The sequence below is a fragment of the Camelus dromedarius genome, chromosome 3, assembly GCF_036321535.1.
Source record: "Camelus dromedarius isolate mCamDro1 chromosome 3, mCamDro1.pat, whole genome shotgun sequence".
Classification (NCBI taxonomy): domain Eukaryota; kingdom Metazoa; phylum Chordata; class Mammalia; order Artiodactyla; family Camelidae; genus Camelus; species Camelus dromedarius.
The window spans coordinates 98,543,915-98,564,271 of NC_087438.1; the positions used below are offsets into that span (position 1 = coordinate 98,543,915).

General features: G+C 39.3%; 1 protein-coding gene across 11 annotated transcripts in view; it reads left to right on the forward strand.

Annotated features, from left to right (window-relative positions):
- LOC105098088 (protocadherin alpha-C2) overlaps positions 1 to 4,562 on the forward strand; it is a 169,251-nt gene extending 164,689 nt beyond the window's left edge. For 10 of the 11 annotated variants that reach the window (XM_031449172.2, XM_064484376.1, XM_064484374.1 and 7 more), the window contains exon 4: positions 1,841 to 4,562. In XM_031449172.2, the coding sequence (XP_031305032.2) occupies positions 1,841 to 2,151 (311 nt within the window). In that variant the 3' untranslated portion in view covers positions 2,152 to 4,562. The remainder of the gene's footprint in view (positions 1 to 1,840) is intronic. The other variant, XM_010990704.3, reaches the window with a different exon arrangement.
- The last annotated feature ends 15,795 nt before the right edge of the window (positions 4,563 to 20,357 follow it).

Consider the following 20,357-nt stretch of genomic DNA (forward strand, 5'->3'; position numbering starts at 1 on the left):
GATTCCACATGTAAGTGAGATCATATGGTATTTGTCTTTCTCATTTTGTCAAATTTTAAATATTGACTTATCTCAGTATAATGCCCTTGAGGTCCATTCATGTTATCATAGATGGCAAGATGTCATTCTTTGTTATAGCTGAATAATATTGATATATATATGTTATACACACACACACACACACACACACACACACACATCTCTCACATTTTCTTTATCTGTTCATCCATCAGTGGACATTTAGGTTGCTTCCATATCTTGTCTATTGTAAATAATGCTGCAGTGAACATGGGGGTGCATGTATCTTTTCAAAATAGTGTTTTTCGTTTTCTTCAGATACATACCCAGAAGTGGAATTGCTGGATCATAGGCTGGCTCTATTTTTAATTTTTTGAGGAACCTTCATACACTTTTCCATAATGGCCACACCGATTTACATTCCCATCAGCAGTGCACCACACCTTCACCCACACTTGCTGTTTCTAGTTTTTCTGGTAACAGCCATTCTAACAGGTGTGAGGTGATATCTCACTGCAGTTTTGATTTGTGTTTCTCTGATGATTAGTGACGTTGAGCGCCTTTTCACATACCTGTTGGCCACCTGTATATCTTCTTTGGAAAAAATATCTATTCAGATCTTCTGCCCATTTTTTAATCAGATTGTTGGTTTTGTGGATTTTGAATTCTATGAGTTCTTTATGTATTTTGGATACTAACCCCATATCAGATATATGATGTGCAAATATTTTCTCCCATTCCATAGGTTGCCTTTTCATTTTGTTTGGTTTCCTTTTTTTGTGCAGAAGCTTTTTAGTTTGATGTAGTCCCATTTGTTTATGTTTGCTTTTCGTGTCAGAGTCAAAAAAAATCATTGCTAAGACTGATGGTAAAGAGATAATTGCTTATGTTTTCTTCTAGGAGTTTTATGGTTTCAGGTCTTAACGTTCAAGTCTGTAATCCATTTTGACTTAATTTTTATGGTGTAAGATAGAGGCCGAGTTTCATTCTTTTGTATGTGGCTGTCCGCTTTTCCCAACAGTATTTATTGAAGAGACTGTCTTGACTCTGTTGTCATAAGCTAATTGGCCATTTTTGCATGAGTTTATTTCTGGGCTCTCTATTCTATTCTGTTGATCTATGTGTCTGTTTCTATGCCAGCATCATACTGTTTTGGTTACTATAGCCTTGTAATTTAGTTTGGAAGCTTGGTGCCTCTAGTTTTGTTCTGCTTTCTTGAGAATCCTTTGGTTATTTAGTGTCTTTCGTGGTTCCATACAAATGTTAGGTTTGTTTGCTCTATTTCTATGAAAAATGCCATTGAAATTTTAATAGGGATGGCATTGAATCTATAGATTGCTCTGGGTAGTATGGACATTTTAATAATATTAATTCTTCTAATCCATGAGCATGGAATATCTTTCTATTTGTTTCTGTCTTCTTCAGTTTCTTTCATAAATGTTGTAAAGTTTTCAGTGTGCAGGTGTTTTATCTCCTTGGTTAAATTTATCGCTAGGTGTTTTATTTCATATTCTGCTATAATCCAGTACATTTCCGCCCCATTTCCAGGCAAGATAATCACCCCATATATTCTTTAGGAAATTCTTCACAAAGAACCAAAAATATGTTACTAGAAAATTAGATTTCTGGACCCTGTGGTGAAGAAATCTGCCTTCCTGCTTGTTTCCAAACATTGGCTTTGCCCCAGGCTTGAAAAAAATAGTCCATGACGTCTTGGGGACTAGGCCCATGTCTGCAGCCTGTCCTTAGTTCAGCCCACGCGTGTGACACCTGAAAGTCGTGTGTTGACTCCGTGACTGACTGGCAATGCTTTGTCTTTCAGAACCAGAGGCAGGAGAGGTGTCCCCTCCAGTCGGTGCTGGTGTCAACAGCAACAGCTGGACCTTTAAATACGGACCAGGCAACCCCAAACAGTCGGGTCCCGGTGAGTTGCCAGACAAATTCATTATCCCAGGATCTCCCGCAATCATCTCCATCCGGCAGGAGCCTACTAACAGCCAAATTGACAAAAGTGACTTCATAACCTTCGGCAAAAAGGAGGAGACCAAGAAAAAGAAGAAAAAGAAGAAGGGTAGCAAGACCCAGGAGAAAAAGGAGAAAGGGAACAGCACGACTGACAACAGTGACCAGTGAGGTCATCTCATGGAAACAAGCCACTTAGCCAGTTTTTGTAATAATGGCAAATCCCTCCCATGTAGCAACGCCCCCCTCCTTGCTCCTGTCCACATGAGCCCCCTCTCATAGACCTCAGAAATCTGCAGAAAGTTCCCTGTGTCTGTCTAGATCACATTTAACAGGTTTTGTCTTCAAAGCTTTCCTAAGTCTGGTGTTAACTCTCTCTCTCTCCACTCTGGCTTGTTTTCAGAACCTAAAAAGCAGACCCAAGTTTCCTTTCTCCTCCGCCGCAAAGGAGAGGCTTCCCAGCCCCGCCCGTGAGAGGTTGGACTCTCTGCCCTGTGCTCCGGGGATCCTGTCTTGATGACACTTGCAGGGCAGGCTGAAAGGTTCTGAGATTGAGCAGCTTGAGTGTCTGTGGCCACTGGGTATGTGTGGCCACCGGGGGTATGTGAGGGCCAGATAGTGGCTGGGATGGGCCAGGTTAGACCAGGAGGGCTGGGAAACAAAGGCAAATAAACGGAAATGTGAAACTAAGAGGGACCAGGCTTTCTAAATCTTACAACTCAAGAGGCGGCGGCCACCCTCCAGCAGACAAAACTCCCCCGACTGACAAGGCTTTGGGAGTCCCTAAGGTCTCTTGGCTGTGGTGTCATTGTACCTGAAACCTGCATTATACCTACAAGCCAATAGCTCAGTGTTTAACAGGGGGCCAACCAGGGCAACCGAAGCAGATCTGATGTGTTTCCTGTATATGTCCTTGCGCTCACTTTATTAAAAATTCTTTTGCACACAACGTTTATGAAAAGGTCAGGTCCTTTTCCAGCAACACATATGCAAAAGCAAAAGAAAAACCCCAACACCTCACTTTATGCTGTTTGTTGTTTGATAGATTTATTTAAAAAAAGAGAAGAATCTATAACTATAAATCTTTAAAGAGAAATATGATGAATACAGTTCCCCTAAGCTCTCCTCAAAAGAGAATTCAGTCGACAGCCATGTAAATGATCGTTGCTGCTACAGAAGTGCTTTAAGAGAATTGCCTGAAACATCTGTATTATACCGGCCACCTGCCAGTCACAGCTGTACTCTTTCAGGTCACTCTGGGGCTGCCTCTCGCATGTATTCATGACTAAGTGAAAGGATCTTTCTCTCTCTCTTTTCTAAGAAACAATCATGTGCACTTTGAATACACAACCTTGTCTAGCCAACTCTATCAAGACCCAGAAATGGAAGGAAAATACCGTTTTCTCATTCATACAGTGAGCAGACTTTTCAACCCTCTAATTCTGTGACCTGTCTTGGTGTGCTAGCCAACACCTTCTCTTTGGTTTAGTTTTCCTTTTCGATAACACTCTGCATTGCTAATCTTGCTAACACCTATGATGTTCCCTGAAATCAATCTCCCATATGTATGCTGTATGCTATTATAAGACTCCTGAACTATATTTACTCTGTGCTTGTGTATGTGAATGTTAATGCAACTATTACCTAGAGTGAACTTTAAGCTTTATTGTTGAATGTAATTCCATTATATTTCCTTTTTGTACACCTGTGAAAAAGTGGAGTAGTGTTGTTTTTTTTTTTAACCATTGTTAATCAGCTTTTGTGTATGAAAGACACAGTAAAATTTCTTTCTTAAATCAAGATACTGGTGATTCAAGGAATTTTATTTATGGTCAGCCAAGAGCCGTCTCTTGCCAAGACTCCTGCTGGCAAGGGAATGGATGAAGCAGTTGTTTTCTAGTAACAATTCTGGAATGAATACTGAAGATATTCCCCGAGGGCATGCAAGCACAAAACTGACCAATCTGACCTCTCTGAAGTCGCAGAATGCCCTGAAATCCTGACACTATCTGGAATATCAGCTCATAGAGAATTATCAAATTTACTGTCACCTTCAATAAGGAATTTTAATTTTGTTACAATGTGCAATTTAGAGGTTTGATTAATTATAATATCTTTTAAAAGTTAACATAAAAGAGGTAGGAGTCTGTTATTAAAACAAAAGCATTAAATCTCAAAAAAAAGAAAAAAAACAGACCTGTTTTGTCTACTTTAAGCTTCATTCTCCCATATTTTGAAGGGTGTGTAACTTCAGCTCTGCAGGATTGCATGGGGTAAAACTTACTGCTAACACATGTGAACCATTGCTACATTGTAGGTTGTGATCATTTTGCCCCACTGAAACCCATGTATCTGACCTTACGTGCCTTTTGAATACTAGGAGAATCGGGCTAATTTACTAATGATGATGATTATGATGTATCTGTACGGCACTTTTTACATTTGCAAAGTGCTTTCCAATCCATGTTAGTTACTAGTTATTACAGCTGTAAGGATCAAACACGTCATGTGGATTCATTTTTGATTGGTGCTATTGGTATTTCCTCTGTTATTGCTAATAAATGGAAAATGGTGGTATGAAAGAAATGGTGGTCGTTTCTAAGTAGAAAAGTAGAATAAAACAGAACACCGATTATCAGTAGCTGTTATTGTTGCAGAAGGCTGCAGTATGAAGTTTACTCTGTTGCTCTCTGGCTACTACGTTCATTACTAAGGTAGGACACCCAGTGGAATCAAGAATCAAATTCCAGTGTTACTAGAACGGGCAGTCAGGAGGTTTCTGGGTCACTTCCCAGTACACTATTTCAGTCTTCTCTAATAAGAATTGCAACAAACCAGTTTTAATCACAGAGCCCTCCAGTCATCTTGTTCATTGTTTGTTTAGCCCTCGCACCTCTCTGCAACTGGGAAATCAAATAATGCCCCTAAGGAATTAACTTTTATTAAGTACAGGATGTATGCCGGCCACTGTAATAGGTAGGTTCATTGTACATGTTCTGTAACAAATAGATAATATTTTTCTTCTGTAATTAAATGTCTATGAGCATAGGCTTTAGATGTGGTGATTCTCAATTTTGCCCCTCGGGGGACATCTGGCAACATCTGGAGACATTTTTGTTTTTGTTACTTGGGTCAGGGGTGCTACTGGCATCTAGTGGGTAGGGGCCAGCAGTGTCGGTAAACACCCTGTAATGCAGAGGACAGCCCCTCATAACAAAGAACTTCCCAGCCCAAAATGACAATAGTGCCAAGACTGAGAAATCTTGAGATGGAGTGGCCATGTAATTTGTTGTCAGGTCCATTTTTGAGACAGAAAGGGGACACCATTAACAATTATTTCAGGTTACAAGATGTAAACTGAGACTCGCCCATGCAAACTGGGATGCATGGTGACTCTACTTACAGAAAGGAAGAAACTGATATTAACTCTGTCACTTACTGGCTGGGGAACCTTGGGCAAGGCACTGCTTCTCTCAGTTTTACAGCCTCAGTTTCATCATCTGAAAAATTAGAATAATTATAGTACAGATCTTAACAGATTTGTGGGGAAGATTCAGTGAGATAATCTCAAAAAGTTTTTAGCACAATGCCTGACACACCATAACGTCAATAAATAGCTATTATTAAGAATCATTTTCTTCCATTTCCTTGCCTTTTTTCCCAAGGTTTAGCTGTTACCCTCAGGACACTGTTCCTACTAATTAAAATGTAGATGGGTGATGGCAAAAGAAATCAACATAAATTGCATAAAAATACTTTTACTCCACTTTTTTGCTCACCCCTGAACAGGACCATTTCTGCAGGCTGAGATGTACATTGTAGAACAGATTTTTTGGTTGTAAGTTAAGCTAAAAAGGACACTGTGTCATAAAGACAGGTTGTCTCACTGAAACTAAGACTAGGAAGGCAGTTGGGCCTCCAGAAGGGACCAGAGACTAAAAAGTCAGAAGAATTTTTTTTTAAAACTTAACCTTCTCTAATTATCTTTCTTAATCTGCTTCTTTGTTCCCTATCACTATAGATCAGTTTTTATCTTTTCTTTTCCACAGTTTCTAAATTTATTTACCCTTGTTTCTAGCAGTCCACAAAAACCTACCTTCTTTTTCTAAATCCCCATTCTAAATTCTTCATAGAGAGAAAAACTGATTGGATTACCCTCATTGAGGGGGCCACCTCTGGTCCCATCAGCCCTGGGCCAGTGGGCGATGGATAGGACAGAGAGTTCCCAGGAAAAAGGGAGATGACACACTTAGAGACAACGCTACCAGCTTGCTGATAGCTGATATTAATTACCCAAGTGTATACTAAACATCGGTGTACAAAATCTTAGAAAGTTAGAGCCTAAAAGAAACATTTAACAAATGAGGGAAATGACTCATTCAAGTCACACAGCTAGTCAGTGACAAAGCAAATCATTATCCTATTATGAACCACAAGACCAGCGGCCACCAGGAGTAAATGACAATATCCATTTCATTGTATTCTTGACAGCCGTAAGGAGTATAATTTAAGGAGGCCATGTTTATTTTACAGATAGTAGAGTATCATTGTTATATATATTTTCTTCCTCTTTTTAATCAAAATGGAAATATCAGTATTGATTTCTCTTTACTGGTTCTGAAAGTAATACATAATTATATAGACATATATTTAAAAAATAAAATATACAGAAGCCCAGAATTTAGAAAGTAGCATGTAAAGTATCTACTAGAACACTATTGAAGAGCTGGAGTTTATTTTCTGTGCCTTTTCCCATGCATACTGGTGCTTGAAAGGACCTAGTAAGTAGCAGCTTTCTTCCTTGTCCAGAGTAATGAATAAATTGATAAACAAGACAAATAAATGGTATAAGGCAAAAATGATTTTATTAATGATAAAGATGAGTTAGAGGATATCGATTAGTGTGGGTGCCAAAGTCGAGATCGCTAAGTGAACTCCAGAATTATTCAGGGTTTCCCTCTCAGTATCAGGCGGGAAAGACAGTGTGGAGGAGCAGAAAAGAGCTCGTATTCCCGGCAGGCAGCTCAGTTCCAAGAGGGAAAGGGGCATTGCTGAGCGAAGAATTGTCATCAAGGAGGACCCTATAGGGCCTTCTGGGACAGACCCCACCATGTCCTCCTGCCTTGTTGGTAGAAAAACTTTAGTCTCCAGGCCTTCCGAGTCACAGAAGGCTGGCTCAAGAGTTCATAATTGAAAGAATGTGAACGTACAGTAACAATGAAAAAATAGCAGTTGAGTCAGGAGAACTGGTAACAGTTTAAAGGGTAAATCAGCCATATAGCAGCCATAGAATCTTTAGTTCCTCCCTGAAAGACATAGATCCCAGTATTTGATGCACATTCTTGAGTTGTTTTATAGACTAAAATCCCTACCAGGTGGAAGAAGTTAACGGCATGATGAGCATGAGCACGCAGCCCCCGGACTGGCTGGAGCAGAGGATTGATAACAATTAACACCTGTGACACCGCCTTGTTTCCCTCACCATCAACCAATCAGAGAACTGTGCACGAGGTGATCACGTGCACTGCAACGCCCCTCCCTCTCCTGGCCTTTAAAAACTCTTCCCTGAAACCCATCTGGTTTGGTCTTTTGAGCATTAACCGCCTGGACTCTCTACCAAACACTGCGTTTTCCTTCATCACAACCTGGTGTCCGTAGACTGGCTCTACTGTGTGTCAGCAAGCGGACCCAAGTGTGGTTCCGTAATGGTATTAACTGTTTATTCTCCCCAACGTTGCCAACCAGATGAATCACTGAAGTCCTGTGAGGCAGCGTGCATAAAGGGATACAGAAAAGGTAAGAGTGACTGAGTTTTCTTTGCATAGGAGGAAGCATTAAGAGATGTATTTTTTTCCTGTAAATATGTACATATATTTTAAAGGATCGTACTTTCTGTAACTTGCTTTTTCCTACATAAATATAAATCTGTTAAATTATTTGCATATATTGCATGGTATGGTTACACTATAATTTATTTAGCCAGCCTTTGTTAATATCTATTAAAAGTTTTCTGAAGTTTTACTACTGTCAACAGTCCTGTAACGATCATTCTTTTACCACACTCGACATACTGTCCAATGTTCCTTCTGGATAAGTTCCAAAAAGTGGAACTACTAAGTAAAAGATATGCACATTAAACTTTTTATACATACTACAAAATTGGCCCCTGGAAATTCAGTATGCGCCCACCAAGAGTTGATGAGAATTTCTACACCTTGCTAACACTAGATATTATCAGTCATTCTCATCTTTGAAAATATGATAAGCAAAGCATTGTGGTTTAATTTGTTTTGTTTTGTTTTGCTCTTTACTGATTTTTTTTCCTTTTTCTTCCTGATATTTAGATGTTCTTTTTCTTAATTGAAGTATAGTCAGTTACAATGTGTCAACTTCTGGTGAACAGCATAATATTTGAGTCATGCATATACATACATATATTCCTTTTCATATTCTTTTTCATTATAGGTTACTACAAGATACTGAATATAGTTCCCTCTGCTATATGGTATACTATTTTATATACAGTACTTAGTATAATTTGTATTTCTTTGATTACCATAAAGTTGCACATTTTTTTTCCCATGTCTTCTATCAGAACATTACGATTTGACTGGTCTGCTTTGGGGGTTGTCGTATAAATGAGACATTTGGCTTTTCTTTTTCTAGTGCAAGTGCCTGACTTAATCTTTGATTGCTGAGGCATTCACTTCAAAGATGGCCTGTCCCAAATAAACAACAGTGGCAGACACTTGACTGGATAAAGAGCCAGCCACCCCCATCTCTCTTGTTTTAGAGATCTTGGTCAATTTCAACAATTGACCATTTGGGCCTCTCTTTTCCCCACCCACACTCTTTCAGTTCTCTCCCATATGTTTTAAATTCACCAATAAAGAGCAAGCCCAGAAACCCTAGGTCCCCACCCTCGACTCCAATAAGAGCAGAACCCTAGGGTACCCGTGGGCTTTCTCTCTCTCTCCCCTCAATCTCGCTGTGTGGCCACAGGTGAGCCGTGCAATTTACAAGAGCTGTAAGTAGTCAACTTTTTCTTTCTTTTCCCTGATGGTTAATTGCTGAGGGTGTCTTGCAGTCATAATAACCATAAGGGCCAGTCCTACCACAACATTGGTTATTGATAGGCTGAGACCCGCACAAAACCGGTGTCAATTATTTACCAGAAAACGAGATGCCTTTAAGTATCTGAGAAGCAAATTTGGCTTTAAAACAGTGTGAAAAATTGATGGTGTTATTTGACCCAGTAGATGTATTAGGTAGATTACAATGTGTGATCTCAGAATCAATGTTTAGTCCATATATTTGTGCAATGGATAATTACTGTAATAAATGCAGACTTGACATTTCAGTTGAGGGAACATAGTGCATTAGACCTGTGTCCCGGCGGGCTTGCTGGATCAGGAGCTTAGAAACCATCCCGTACAGTGAGCTAGTTGCCTTGCTTCCAGAGCTCCACCCCTCAGTCCTCATAGTGACTGGAGACCAAACTAGAGCATGCAAGACTTTGTCTTCCGTTTTTCTGAAAAGGAGCCCACGTGTCATTGTGCCTGTTTTCTCTGGACACATTGATAGAAGTTTGACTAACTCTCCAAGTAGCAGGCCTGGAGCCTGTTCTGTGCGGGCCTTAGTGTAATTGGACGAGGCTGGTACCGAACCCATTTGGCTGCTTGCCATTGGAAAGGCCAATACTTGAAAGACATGTTGGAAAAGAAAAAGTTGCTTTATTCAAAAGGCCAGCAACCTGAGAAGATGGTGGACTACGGTCTTAAGATAATTTCCAAGGTGCCAGTTAGAGGACAAAGGTTTTAAATGGGAGTTTTGGGGGCGTTCAGGTGGTAGGGCTACGTGCAGAACAACACAGTCAGCTCCAAAAATCATCTCCAAACTGGTCATGCAGTGGTCTGGTCAGCGTCATCTTGATGGCTTTACATGCAATTACTCTTCTACTCCATGGTCGGTCTGCTCCCAACTCCTTAGGGCCAGTCTCTAGAATTCTTAAGAAAGCAAGATTAATTTTCTCCTAGTTAGCTAGTCTTTATCTATAACCTTAAGACATACCAGGGTCAGTAGGAAAGGAAAATTAGTGTACGTTTTAAAATCTGTGTTGTTCAAGATAAATCAGCTTATGAGACTCAAGGCTACTTGAGATTTAATAACACCAACAAAAGCAATTTAGACGCTTAGGTCTAATCATACATCCGGAGAGATAACTTGAGGTTAAAAGACATAATATGTGTAAAGATCTCAGAACAAAGTCAGGCACAGAGGAAACACTTAATAAATGTGACCCTTTGTTTTTATAAGCTGACAGCATGGCACCTGAGCCCATTTTGAATGACTTGAGAATCAATTTCTGTTTCTTCTTTCTCCCTCCTCCCAACTCTCCAATTCATTTTCTTTCTCTTGATCTTACTCTTCCCCCTTGATCCTTTTCTACTCCTCCTCACCATTTTTTTTCCTTACCATATTTTTCCTCTCCTCTTTTCCTTCCTTTTCCTTTTATTACCTTAGTTAAACCCTTTCCTCATCCTGTTTGCAGTGAGAGTCAAGTTAATGGTTGAAACTCTCAATAACAACTCAAAGTCAAACTACAAAAAGTCAATTTACATAAAGTGAGTCTACCTAATGTTTAGTTGGGTTAAAATTTAATTTTTCCCATTCAGTGCATTTCGTATGGGACATACGCTTTTCTCATATTTGCATGCTTGAAAAGTAAGTTAAATTGACATTTCCCTCCTTATAGTTCAAGGATTTCTATTGGATACTTTCAAAGTCACTTTTAATTTAATTTCAAGAAAACTGCACATTTTAGACCACTAGTCAGGAGAAGAAGGTGTCCAGGAAGAGTTGGCCACTTGCTGAGACAATTACTCTCTTCTAAGAAAGCAAAAATCACATAATTCTGTATTCTTTTCCACTTGTTGCCCTCTTTGCTTCCCTGTGGAGCGGGATAAGAGGGCTAAGAGAAGAAAACTGGGAGACGGAGGTGAGCTGAAGGCGGGCAGATTTTCACCCACACTCTACAATGAAACCTAAATCCCATTTGGATTAAAGAGTTAAATATAACCTAAACCATAGAAGAACTACAGTAAAACAAAGGCACATATCTATTAAAGGCAAGAAATTAAAGCACAAAAAATAGATTTGATTATATAAATTTATTTTAAATCCCTAAGTTAAAGGAATTGGACTACCAAAAATATTCACAGAAAATATAATGCAGGATCCTTTTTTTTGTAGAAAGAGATCATCCAAATTGATAAGACGAGTGCTCAGGCTCCAATAACTGCGAACAGTCCAGGGAATTTAAAAATATTTTGGAAAATCTTCAACTGTTCAACCTCATTAATAATCAAAGGCAAAAGATGAAACAATTAGATACCATTTGTCACCAACTGAATTATTAATTTTTTAAAAAATCCATAATTTCTGATCTTTACAAAGATGTGAGGTGACACTTTTTCTCCACTCCTCTCTCCATTCTAGGGGAGCTCTAATGACTTGGTCCTGACTTCCTCTCAGGGGAAAAGACTTACCTGATAAGAGGGTTTGAAAGGGTAAACTGGAGAGACCATTCCTGTTCCTGCTTCATCCTCGTGTATCAAACTCCTCATCCAGAGTCTATGTTCTACTCCAGTCCTGCTGGTGGAGGGAGAGGCCCACCACCCAGGTTGAGTTCTGGAGATCAGAACAGAAAACATATTTTCCTGAAGATATAAGCACATCCCCTAATATCAGATTTAACAGTGATAAAGATGATATTTTAGTCTCCATTTATCTTCCTCTTTGTTTTAGATCTCCATTGTGTTAGATATTGGCCATAAAGAGGGGTACTGCTTATTGGGGCCTGACAAAATTCAGCAGTTTATCACTGTGTTACTCAAAGCTTTAAAGATGTTCCAAGCCTTTTATCCATTTCTGGAAATTACATTTAGACAAAGCTTTATGCATTATGATCTTCATCCTATTTTTATTATTGATGATGCAATAATGATTAACGAACCTACACTGTATCCACTAATAAAATTGTCACTAAAAGGCAAAAGTCATTATCTATACACTTCATTCATTCAACCAACATTTTTTAGCTAGTACAATGAGCTGAGAACTTTGCTATGTAAATTACAAAGAAAAAAGGCTAGAAGGAAAAACACCAAAAGTCTTAATTATTTTTTAATAGTAAGATGAAGGCTGATATCCTCTTTCTGATTATATGCTTCTTGGTCTTTTTAAATTGGCATGTGCTACTTTTGTGACTTTATAAAAGTATATACACCGAAATAAATTCAAGATAAAGAGGGAGAGAGAAATAATACCGTTAAAAGCAAATATGATGCATCAGTTAGGATTAGTTTAGGTTTATATATTTCTAAAGAACTCAGAATAAAAGTGATGGAAATTATATCCCTTTCATAAACAGTCTGGAGGTTGAGAGTCAAAGCTGTTGGGCAGCTTTACTATGTCATTAGGGACCTAGGGTCCTATCTCCTGCTCTGCCATCCTCAGCATGAGACTCCCTCATTGTCAAGGTCTCCCACATATTTCAGTACGGCTGCTCGATCTCCAGTCATTTCAGGAATAAGGAGGATGGGAAGTCTTTTAAGTCTTTCCCAGAAGTCCCATCTAACATTTCTGTTTATACCTCACTGGCGAATAAACAAACAAATATATCACATGGTCAAAACTAGATGCAAGGGGGAGAGTGTATAACTCAAGTGGTAGAGAGCATGCTTAGCATGCACGAGGTCCTAGGTTCAATCCCCAGTACCTCCATTAAAAAAATAAATAATAAATAGACCTAATTGCGCCCCCCGCCCCCAAAAAAACCTAGATGCAAGGTTGTGATCAATTAAAAGCAGGGGTTTCTGTTTAAAGAAAAGAGAACTGGGGGGGGGGGGCTATAGCATCTGCCACAAAATAGATGATTTTTAAAAACAATATCAAAATGGGGAAAGATTTTCTAAGTATGACAGAATACTAAGATATAAGACAAAATAGTTTGCATAGACAAATTTTTAAAAACCATGAACAAAATCAGAATATAAAGTATCTTTCTATTAATGTCATAGAAAAGGGCTAATTTCTGTATATGTAAATGATTACTACAAATTAATAGATAAAAGCCTTCAAAACCAATAGAAAAATGTGCAAAGAGCATTTTGCAAAGAAGGAAAATATAGATGTTTCGAATATATGGTTCAACAAAGTCAAAAAACTTGAGTGAGATACTATTTTTTCACTTACTGATTAGAAATGGTTAAGAAATTTCTATGGTGCAGGTGCAAGTCAACAGGTACCTTCCTATGCCACGTAGCAGATGCTGCTTGTGCCTCACCTCCTAGCCTCTAAATCTTACCTCCGATTTCAGCTGTTTCTGCAGGGGAAAAAAAAAAATCCTCTGTGGGCTTAGACTCATTTCTGGCTGAGTGTCTTGCCTCAAACATGCATCTGAGTTTTTTGCTTTCTTTCCTAATGTCTCATCAAGGCACGCTGGTGGTTGAAGGTACAGGTTTACTCTGGAAGTATGGGACTTAATACCTCTGGGCTAACCTTCAACTCACGGGGGATGAGGACTGATGGACAAATGTTTCTCCCTGTTGACCCTTGTGTGAACAATTACAGGAGACATTCGTATATCCTCCTTTGAAGTTCTGGCTGGCTGGAACCCCAGGTCCCCACAGTGGTGATCTCCTTTCATTGGCTCTTCTCTGTTTCACTTTTTTTGGTTCTTCACTTTGCTACTTTAGATCACCTGATTAGGTCACTCAAGCTGGCAGTTTTCTTGCTTTCTATATCCCCATTCAACTAGTCTCTGCTTCCCCTATATCCTACTCACATGACTGACCTTCCCTCTTAATCAAAGAGCTTAATCAGTAACTGAGTATGTGTTTGTCCCCTACCCCAGCTGATGATTGTTCTAATCCTTAGGCCAGAATAGTCCCACCATGCTCGGTTATCAAAGGGAAACCTCTGCCCATCACGAGCATCATTAACCTGAAGGGCAGTAAGTCACGTGCTTCTCTGCTGGCTTCCCTGGTAACTGATGAGCCAACCTGATGCCAATTCCCCCTATAAATGGTAACCTCCCCAGCGGCCATCTTTGCTGCCGCATCCTGCCTGTGCTCTGCTGTATGCAGTGGGATGTCGTTCCAGGACTTTGCTTCTGACTTGTAAGTTTCCCTAGTCAACAAATCGTTGATGTCTCTGTCACTGTCTCTGAGCACTTTCTTTGGTCTCGTTCCTGGGGAAGTACAAGGCTTGCAGACCTTCGGCCCACAGCCCAACAACCTCCCAAACTAGTTACTTTTCCACAGCCCTGTCTCAGACTTCGCTTTTGAAAGTAATTTGAGTTCAGACGTGTTGCTGGTGGGATATAAACTGGTAAAAATAATTTGACAGTATTTACTACAATGTTTTGCAGAGAGTGATTTGATAGTATTTTCTACGACTTATAAAAACTGACCTAAATTCCACTTTAGGAATTTATTTTAAAGATATATACTAGTATTTTAGCATAAGTGAAATGATGGTTGCAAAAGAGTATACCTTGCAACATTCTGTGTATCACTGGGAATTTAAAAATAAAAAACACTCAATTCTCCCCAATACAGTCTCGCTTAAATAAATGCCAGTGTATCTATACAAAGGAATAGTATATGGGTGGCAAATGGGGTACCTATATATGGAAAGATCTTTAAGAATTGGTGTAGAGTGGAAAATATAAGCTATCATTTGTAATATATATGTGCATGCATGTATATATATGCTGGTATATGTGTGGAATATTCCTGGAAAGAGACATGAGGACTTGGTATCAGTGGGTTATCTCTGAAGAGAACTTTGTGGCTTTGGGTAAACGCAAAAGAGACTTGTCTTTATTTTATGTAATTTTGTATTTTTAAAATACTACACCATGGGAATATATTACTCAAATTTTATGTCAAGTCATTTTTTTCTTTTGGTTATCAGTATGATATGATTTAGTACTACTCTGCTGTTTAGAATACTGAACTAGGTCTGAACACCTGTCTGAAATGTCTGTTACGTTAATGTTTTAAAAATGCCCCAGGTCAGAACCACTTAATCCATGGCCAGGATTACGAACCACAGCTCTAGTAAATGCTAATTTTAGATGAGTTAATTAAGCAAATTGGCACCAGGAGATTTGACTTTCAGGCAAATGGTATCAGGTGAACTAAATCCCCATCCGTTCAGGAAGCTGCTTACAAAAGATTGTTCATCCCCCTTGGGCATTATGTCCTTCTGAAAACTTAATTCCTTTTGTAGACATTACTTACGGGCTCCCATCTGGAATTTGGCATCTGCCTCTGGCTGCCCTCCTTGCTTAGGTGCGGTCTCTTCTGAGAAGAGCAATTTGCGTTTCTTGCATATTAGCTAAGGTCTGGAACTGAATGTGTGGACGTTTTCTCCAACTTGGAGGTTGAAACACCCTGGTGTTCAGTTGCTCAGAAATCCTCTCTGAAGCTTTTGGGCAGTTCAGCTTTTTATTTGCAGATGGAGAAACTGTAAGAGTAGGTTGGTGATTTTTTAAGTGTCAGGGACATAACCAGAGGCAAACTCTGGTACCCTAACTCCTTAAGTTGATTTTAAGAAAAGATGGTGTGGTGCAAGCCTTCCATTTTGCTCAGAAGGATCAGATTTTCACATTTCCAGACTTTTTCCAAAACAAATTGTCACCTGAAAGCACTTCTTTCTTCGTCTCTGTAGCTAAGGTGCTATCTGTCTCCCTCATCGGCTCCCAGCGACCACCATGGCAGAGAAGAATGGGCTGTTATTGGATGCCAAACTGAATCTGCAGAGATTCAGTGAACTAAGGCTAGAGAATTATTACAGTGACTCAGTATGGTGTGTCTATTTGTGACTTTTAACATTGATAGCAAGCAAGACTTACTTTTAATTTCCTCTTAAATATTAGGATGTTCCAAAATGTCCACAGTTATTGATGAGGCCTTTGTGTTTCTGATCTTGGTGATAGAAAGTAGTCAACTTTTAAACTTAAAAAAAAATTCTTCTGGGAGGCTCTAACAGAACTTCCTGTATTTCAAGAATACGCGTCCTGGCCTTAGGGAAACATGAATACTCTTCAGGGCAGAGCTACTTTGTACAGATCCTTGTTGCCCTTTGGTTCTCATAGGCCATTGCCCCCTGTGAGAAGAACTGACAGTGTTGGCAGCACAACTGTCAGCCCCGTGTTCTGAACCCCTGAGAAGCATGGGCTTCAGGAGCGGATTTGTCCTCAAAAAGAGGGGAAAGCCAGAACCTTGATTCCTCCTGCTGTGGATAATATCCGAGGCAGCAGAGGGAAACTCTCAGCCCAGATGGCACTGCCCCTTGTCTCTGGCCGCCGAACCTGCACTGGCGAGGGTCGGAAGGGGTCTCCACGTGACCCTGTGCTTACAGAAAGACATCAATTTCAGCTAAGTGAGGGCCCCGGAATTCTCACTCCCAAGTCATAACCTTACCAACGTTATCTGCCATTGGGACTATGAATTAACTTCAGGGTTTATATCAGCTTCCAAAAGTTGAGAACTGCCCCATTATCTCTTTTTCCCCTGAGGGCAACTCCCATATTGTTCTGTGGATTCCTTTTTCTTAGGCTATCTCCAACCTCCTCAACTCCTGAAACCCTTCCACTGTGCCCTTGGGTCAGTCAGCAAAATCCCCCATACCCTCAGTCTCTTCTGTGAAAATTCATCTTCTCCTGGAGGACATTATTTTCATTTATTTTTCTCAAAATATAGCTATAGATTTCTCCTTAGCCCTAATACAACTGGGTCTGGAAAGAAATTCCTCATTGCCACTTCCAGATCATTCTACCTACGTTCTGACTAATATCAGCTTAGACTCCCGCGTCGGCAGATCTTACCACCCACTACCTCCCCTTGTGGCCATCATCTCCTGACCCCATGGCACTCATCCTCATTTCTCAAAGATTTTAACTGCTCATTTTTCATCATCCTCTCCAGTGCTATTTTAGTCATAATTCAGGGTGATTTCAATGTCCAGTTGTGTTTAACTCCTTGCATTTGGTTATTAGTGACTTTCAATCTCTTTCAAGTTAGAATGATTCCTCTATGTTACTTGTTTCCCATATAATTGACTTTTTAAAAAAAACTCCTGGTTAGTTATCCTGTACAATGTTCCACATTCTGCACTTGTCTCATTCTTTCCTCTTACGATTAGGCTGAGGTTAAACATTGTTTGGCAAGAATACTATATATGTTTATATATAGTTCCCCTACATAGATATTGAATCTCACAAAAAGTATGTAGTATCAGGTTGTCCCACAACTTAAGAAGGGACCATCGTCCTTTGCAGAGAAATTTTCACTTGAAAATTAATAGGTAACTTGTGGGGTGATAGACTTTGAGAACTTGTACTTTGAAAACTTGTAATTAACATGCGGCCCTAAATGATTTCACCCAATGGTTTTAACATCCTTTTTTATATTCATTGACATTATCGATTGTGTTGGGGGTTACCAAATGCTTAATTTTCTAATGCTATGATCCCTTCTTCATTTATTAGCTGCTTTTTTTTTTCTGGATAAAGGAGTTTTTCCTATTCCCCTTTCTCTCTTTTGAGTATCGGAGTGGGAAAATGTTTTTATTCAGGGTGTTAAAATACATTATTATTTTTAATGTTCAATATCTCTTCTGTGTGGTCAGTGATACCCCTTTCAGGTAACCTCTGTGTTCTTCTGACCTGATCTCCCCATGCTTTGAGTATTCCTTGCTTTATAGAAATATATATGATGCTTCGAAATGATTTTATACTTTTATTACCCAGACCTGGAAACAGGTCTTCGCATAAGGACCTCTGGTTGCTTTTAGTAGGAGATAGTATTTAGAAACCAAAATCGAAGTGCGTTGTGTTCATTGCTACCGTGTGTGTTCTTGTGTTTAGTGGACTTGTTCTCATGAGTTTATTCTAATAGTTCCAATTAAAATCCAGTGGCACAGGGTGCCTCCTTACATTTCACTTCTCCTTCAGTAAAAATACTGGTTCCAAACAGCACCCACTTGCTCTTTTTTTCCCCTATCATACAATATACACAAAATAGCTTCAGAATTATCCCACCAAATCACTGCAACAACAAACTTACTAAATAAATGTCCCATTCTTTCTTGAGCCCACTCTAATCATGCCATGATTATTCCACTGAAATGCTCTTTTCGATTCTCAGGTCTCATCTTACTTGAGCTTTCTGCAGCATTGACCATAGTAAATCTCCTCTTCCTTCTTTGAATGGTTTCTTTACATGGTTTTCACACATGACTGGTTTTCCTCCTGTGTCACTCGTTCCCCTTAGTCTTCTTGGTTAGGTCCTCATCATCACCCCAGCCCGTTAGCATTAGAGCGCTACAGGGATTGGTTCTTACCTCTTGTCTCCTCTCACTTCTCAGTACTTCATCCAGTCCCGCAGACTTATTCACCATCTATTCACTGATAACTACCCAATTTTATCTTAAGTTCTGATGCCTTTCTTGGACTCCAGACTTGTATATCCAATTGCCCACTCAACATCTCTATCTAGCTGTCTAACTGGCTTCTCAAGTTTAACAATTCCAAATGTAAATTCTTTTTTTCCCTGTCTTTGTGTCTCCATTACTATTTTTTTTTATTGAAGTATAGTCAGTTTACAATGTCATGTCAATTTCTGGTGCACGGCATGATGTTTCACTCATACATATACATACATGTATTCATTTTCATATTCTTTTTCATTATAGGTTACTACCAGATATTGAATATAATTCTGTGTGCTATACAGAAGAAACTTGTTTATCTATTTTATATATACCAGTTAATGTCTGCAAATCTTGAACTCCCAATTTATCCTTTCCCATCCCTTTTCCCCAGGTAACCCTAAGTTTGCTGTGTCTGTGAGTCTGTTTTGTAGATGAGTTCATTTGTGTCTTCCAACTGTAAATTCTTGATCTTTCTCCCCCATATCCCCTCCTCCCTATGCCAGTTAATGGCAACCCATCCCTCCAGTTGCTCAGGCCAAATTCCAGTAGTATCTTTGGACTTCTCTTTTTAATATCACATCTAATTCAGCAAATCCTACTGTTTTTATCTTCAAATTTTACTCAGAATCCAGCCAATTTTAATCACTGCCACTTTCACCACCCTGGTCCAAGATACCATAACCTTTTGCAAATTATTGCAATAGGCTCCTAAGCGTTCTCCACACTTTTCCTCTCGCCGTCAGCACAGTAACCTTAGTGATGGGTCAGTTTTGTTCATTCCTTTACAGTCTTTCTGTCTCCTAAGTAAAAGCCAAAGGTTTAATAATCACAAAGTTCAACACAAGCTGCTCCTTTACACCTTCTTATCTCCTGTTTCTCTACCTCTTTAACTCACATTGATCCAGCTACTCTGCTCTCTTTGTCCCCTAAACACGACTGAGGTGCTTCTGTCAGAGGGTCCGCTGTGCATTTACTGTTCACTTTACCTGGAAGGAGTTTCTCAGCCACGTGCCTTGCCCTGTCACCTTGTTAGTTCTGATTCAGATGTTATCTGTTCCTGTGTAGCCTTCCTCTCCACTCCCTTCCTAACCGCCTTCTCAGTTTTACTTTCCTCTATAGAGGAATATTCGTTATCTAAGTGATATATTATTTCTTTGTTTTCTCCTTCTCCCAACCCCACCCCAAGAAAGTAAAACTATGAAGGTAGAATTTTTGTTGAAACTCAGCTTCTATATTTGGGGCCAGAGAGCTTTCTGAAAGGTAGAGATGTTTTTATTAGCAATTGCCCTCTGCTATTGCCATGGGGTGAAATAGCTAAGTCCACTCTGCCTAGGTGCGTTCTAACACAGACACTTGTCTTTTTCGAGGCTTTGGTAAGATATTCGGGAAGACACTTTCAAATCTTCAGTTGAGGACTTCTATGTTGATAAAGTAATTGCTAATAAATTTCAACAGAAGAGTTGTGTGGTTAATAAAGTAGATGAATGATTTTTCATCTGTTGTGAAATCAAATTCAGCATGCTTAGAAAGGAAAAACTGGTTAATCAAAGATTATTGGTGGCAAGTGCATATCATCTGCTAATTAACAGTATTCAAAGAAGTAGAATAATTGACCACTAAAACTATACCAACCATGACTGAAACTCTCTGAAGTGACTGAGAAGGAAATGGAACACATAGACACAGTAACTCAGGTTCACGTGTATGCAAATAATGATTATTTCATGTAGTTGTGCATGGAAGGTGGCTAATGAAGGGCTATAAGAATGAATGTCAGACATACCCTCATTGATTATTTATTTGAAAGTAATGACAATATAATGTAAAGGAAAAATTATGTAATACTGTGACAGGTTTTCTAATTTACATAT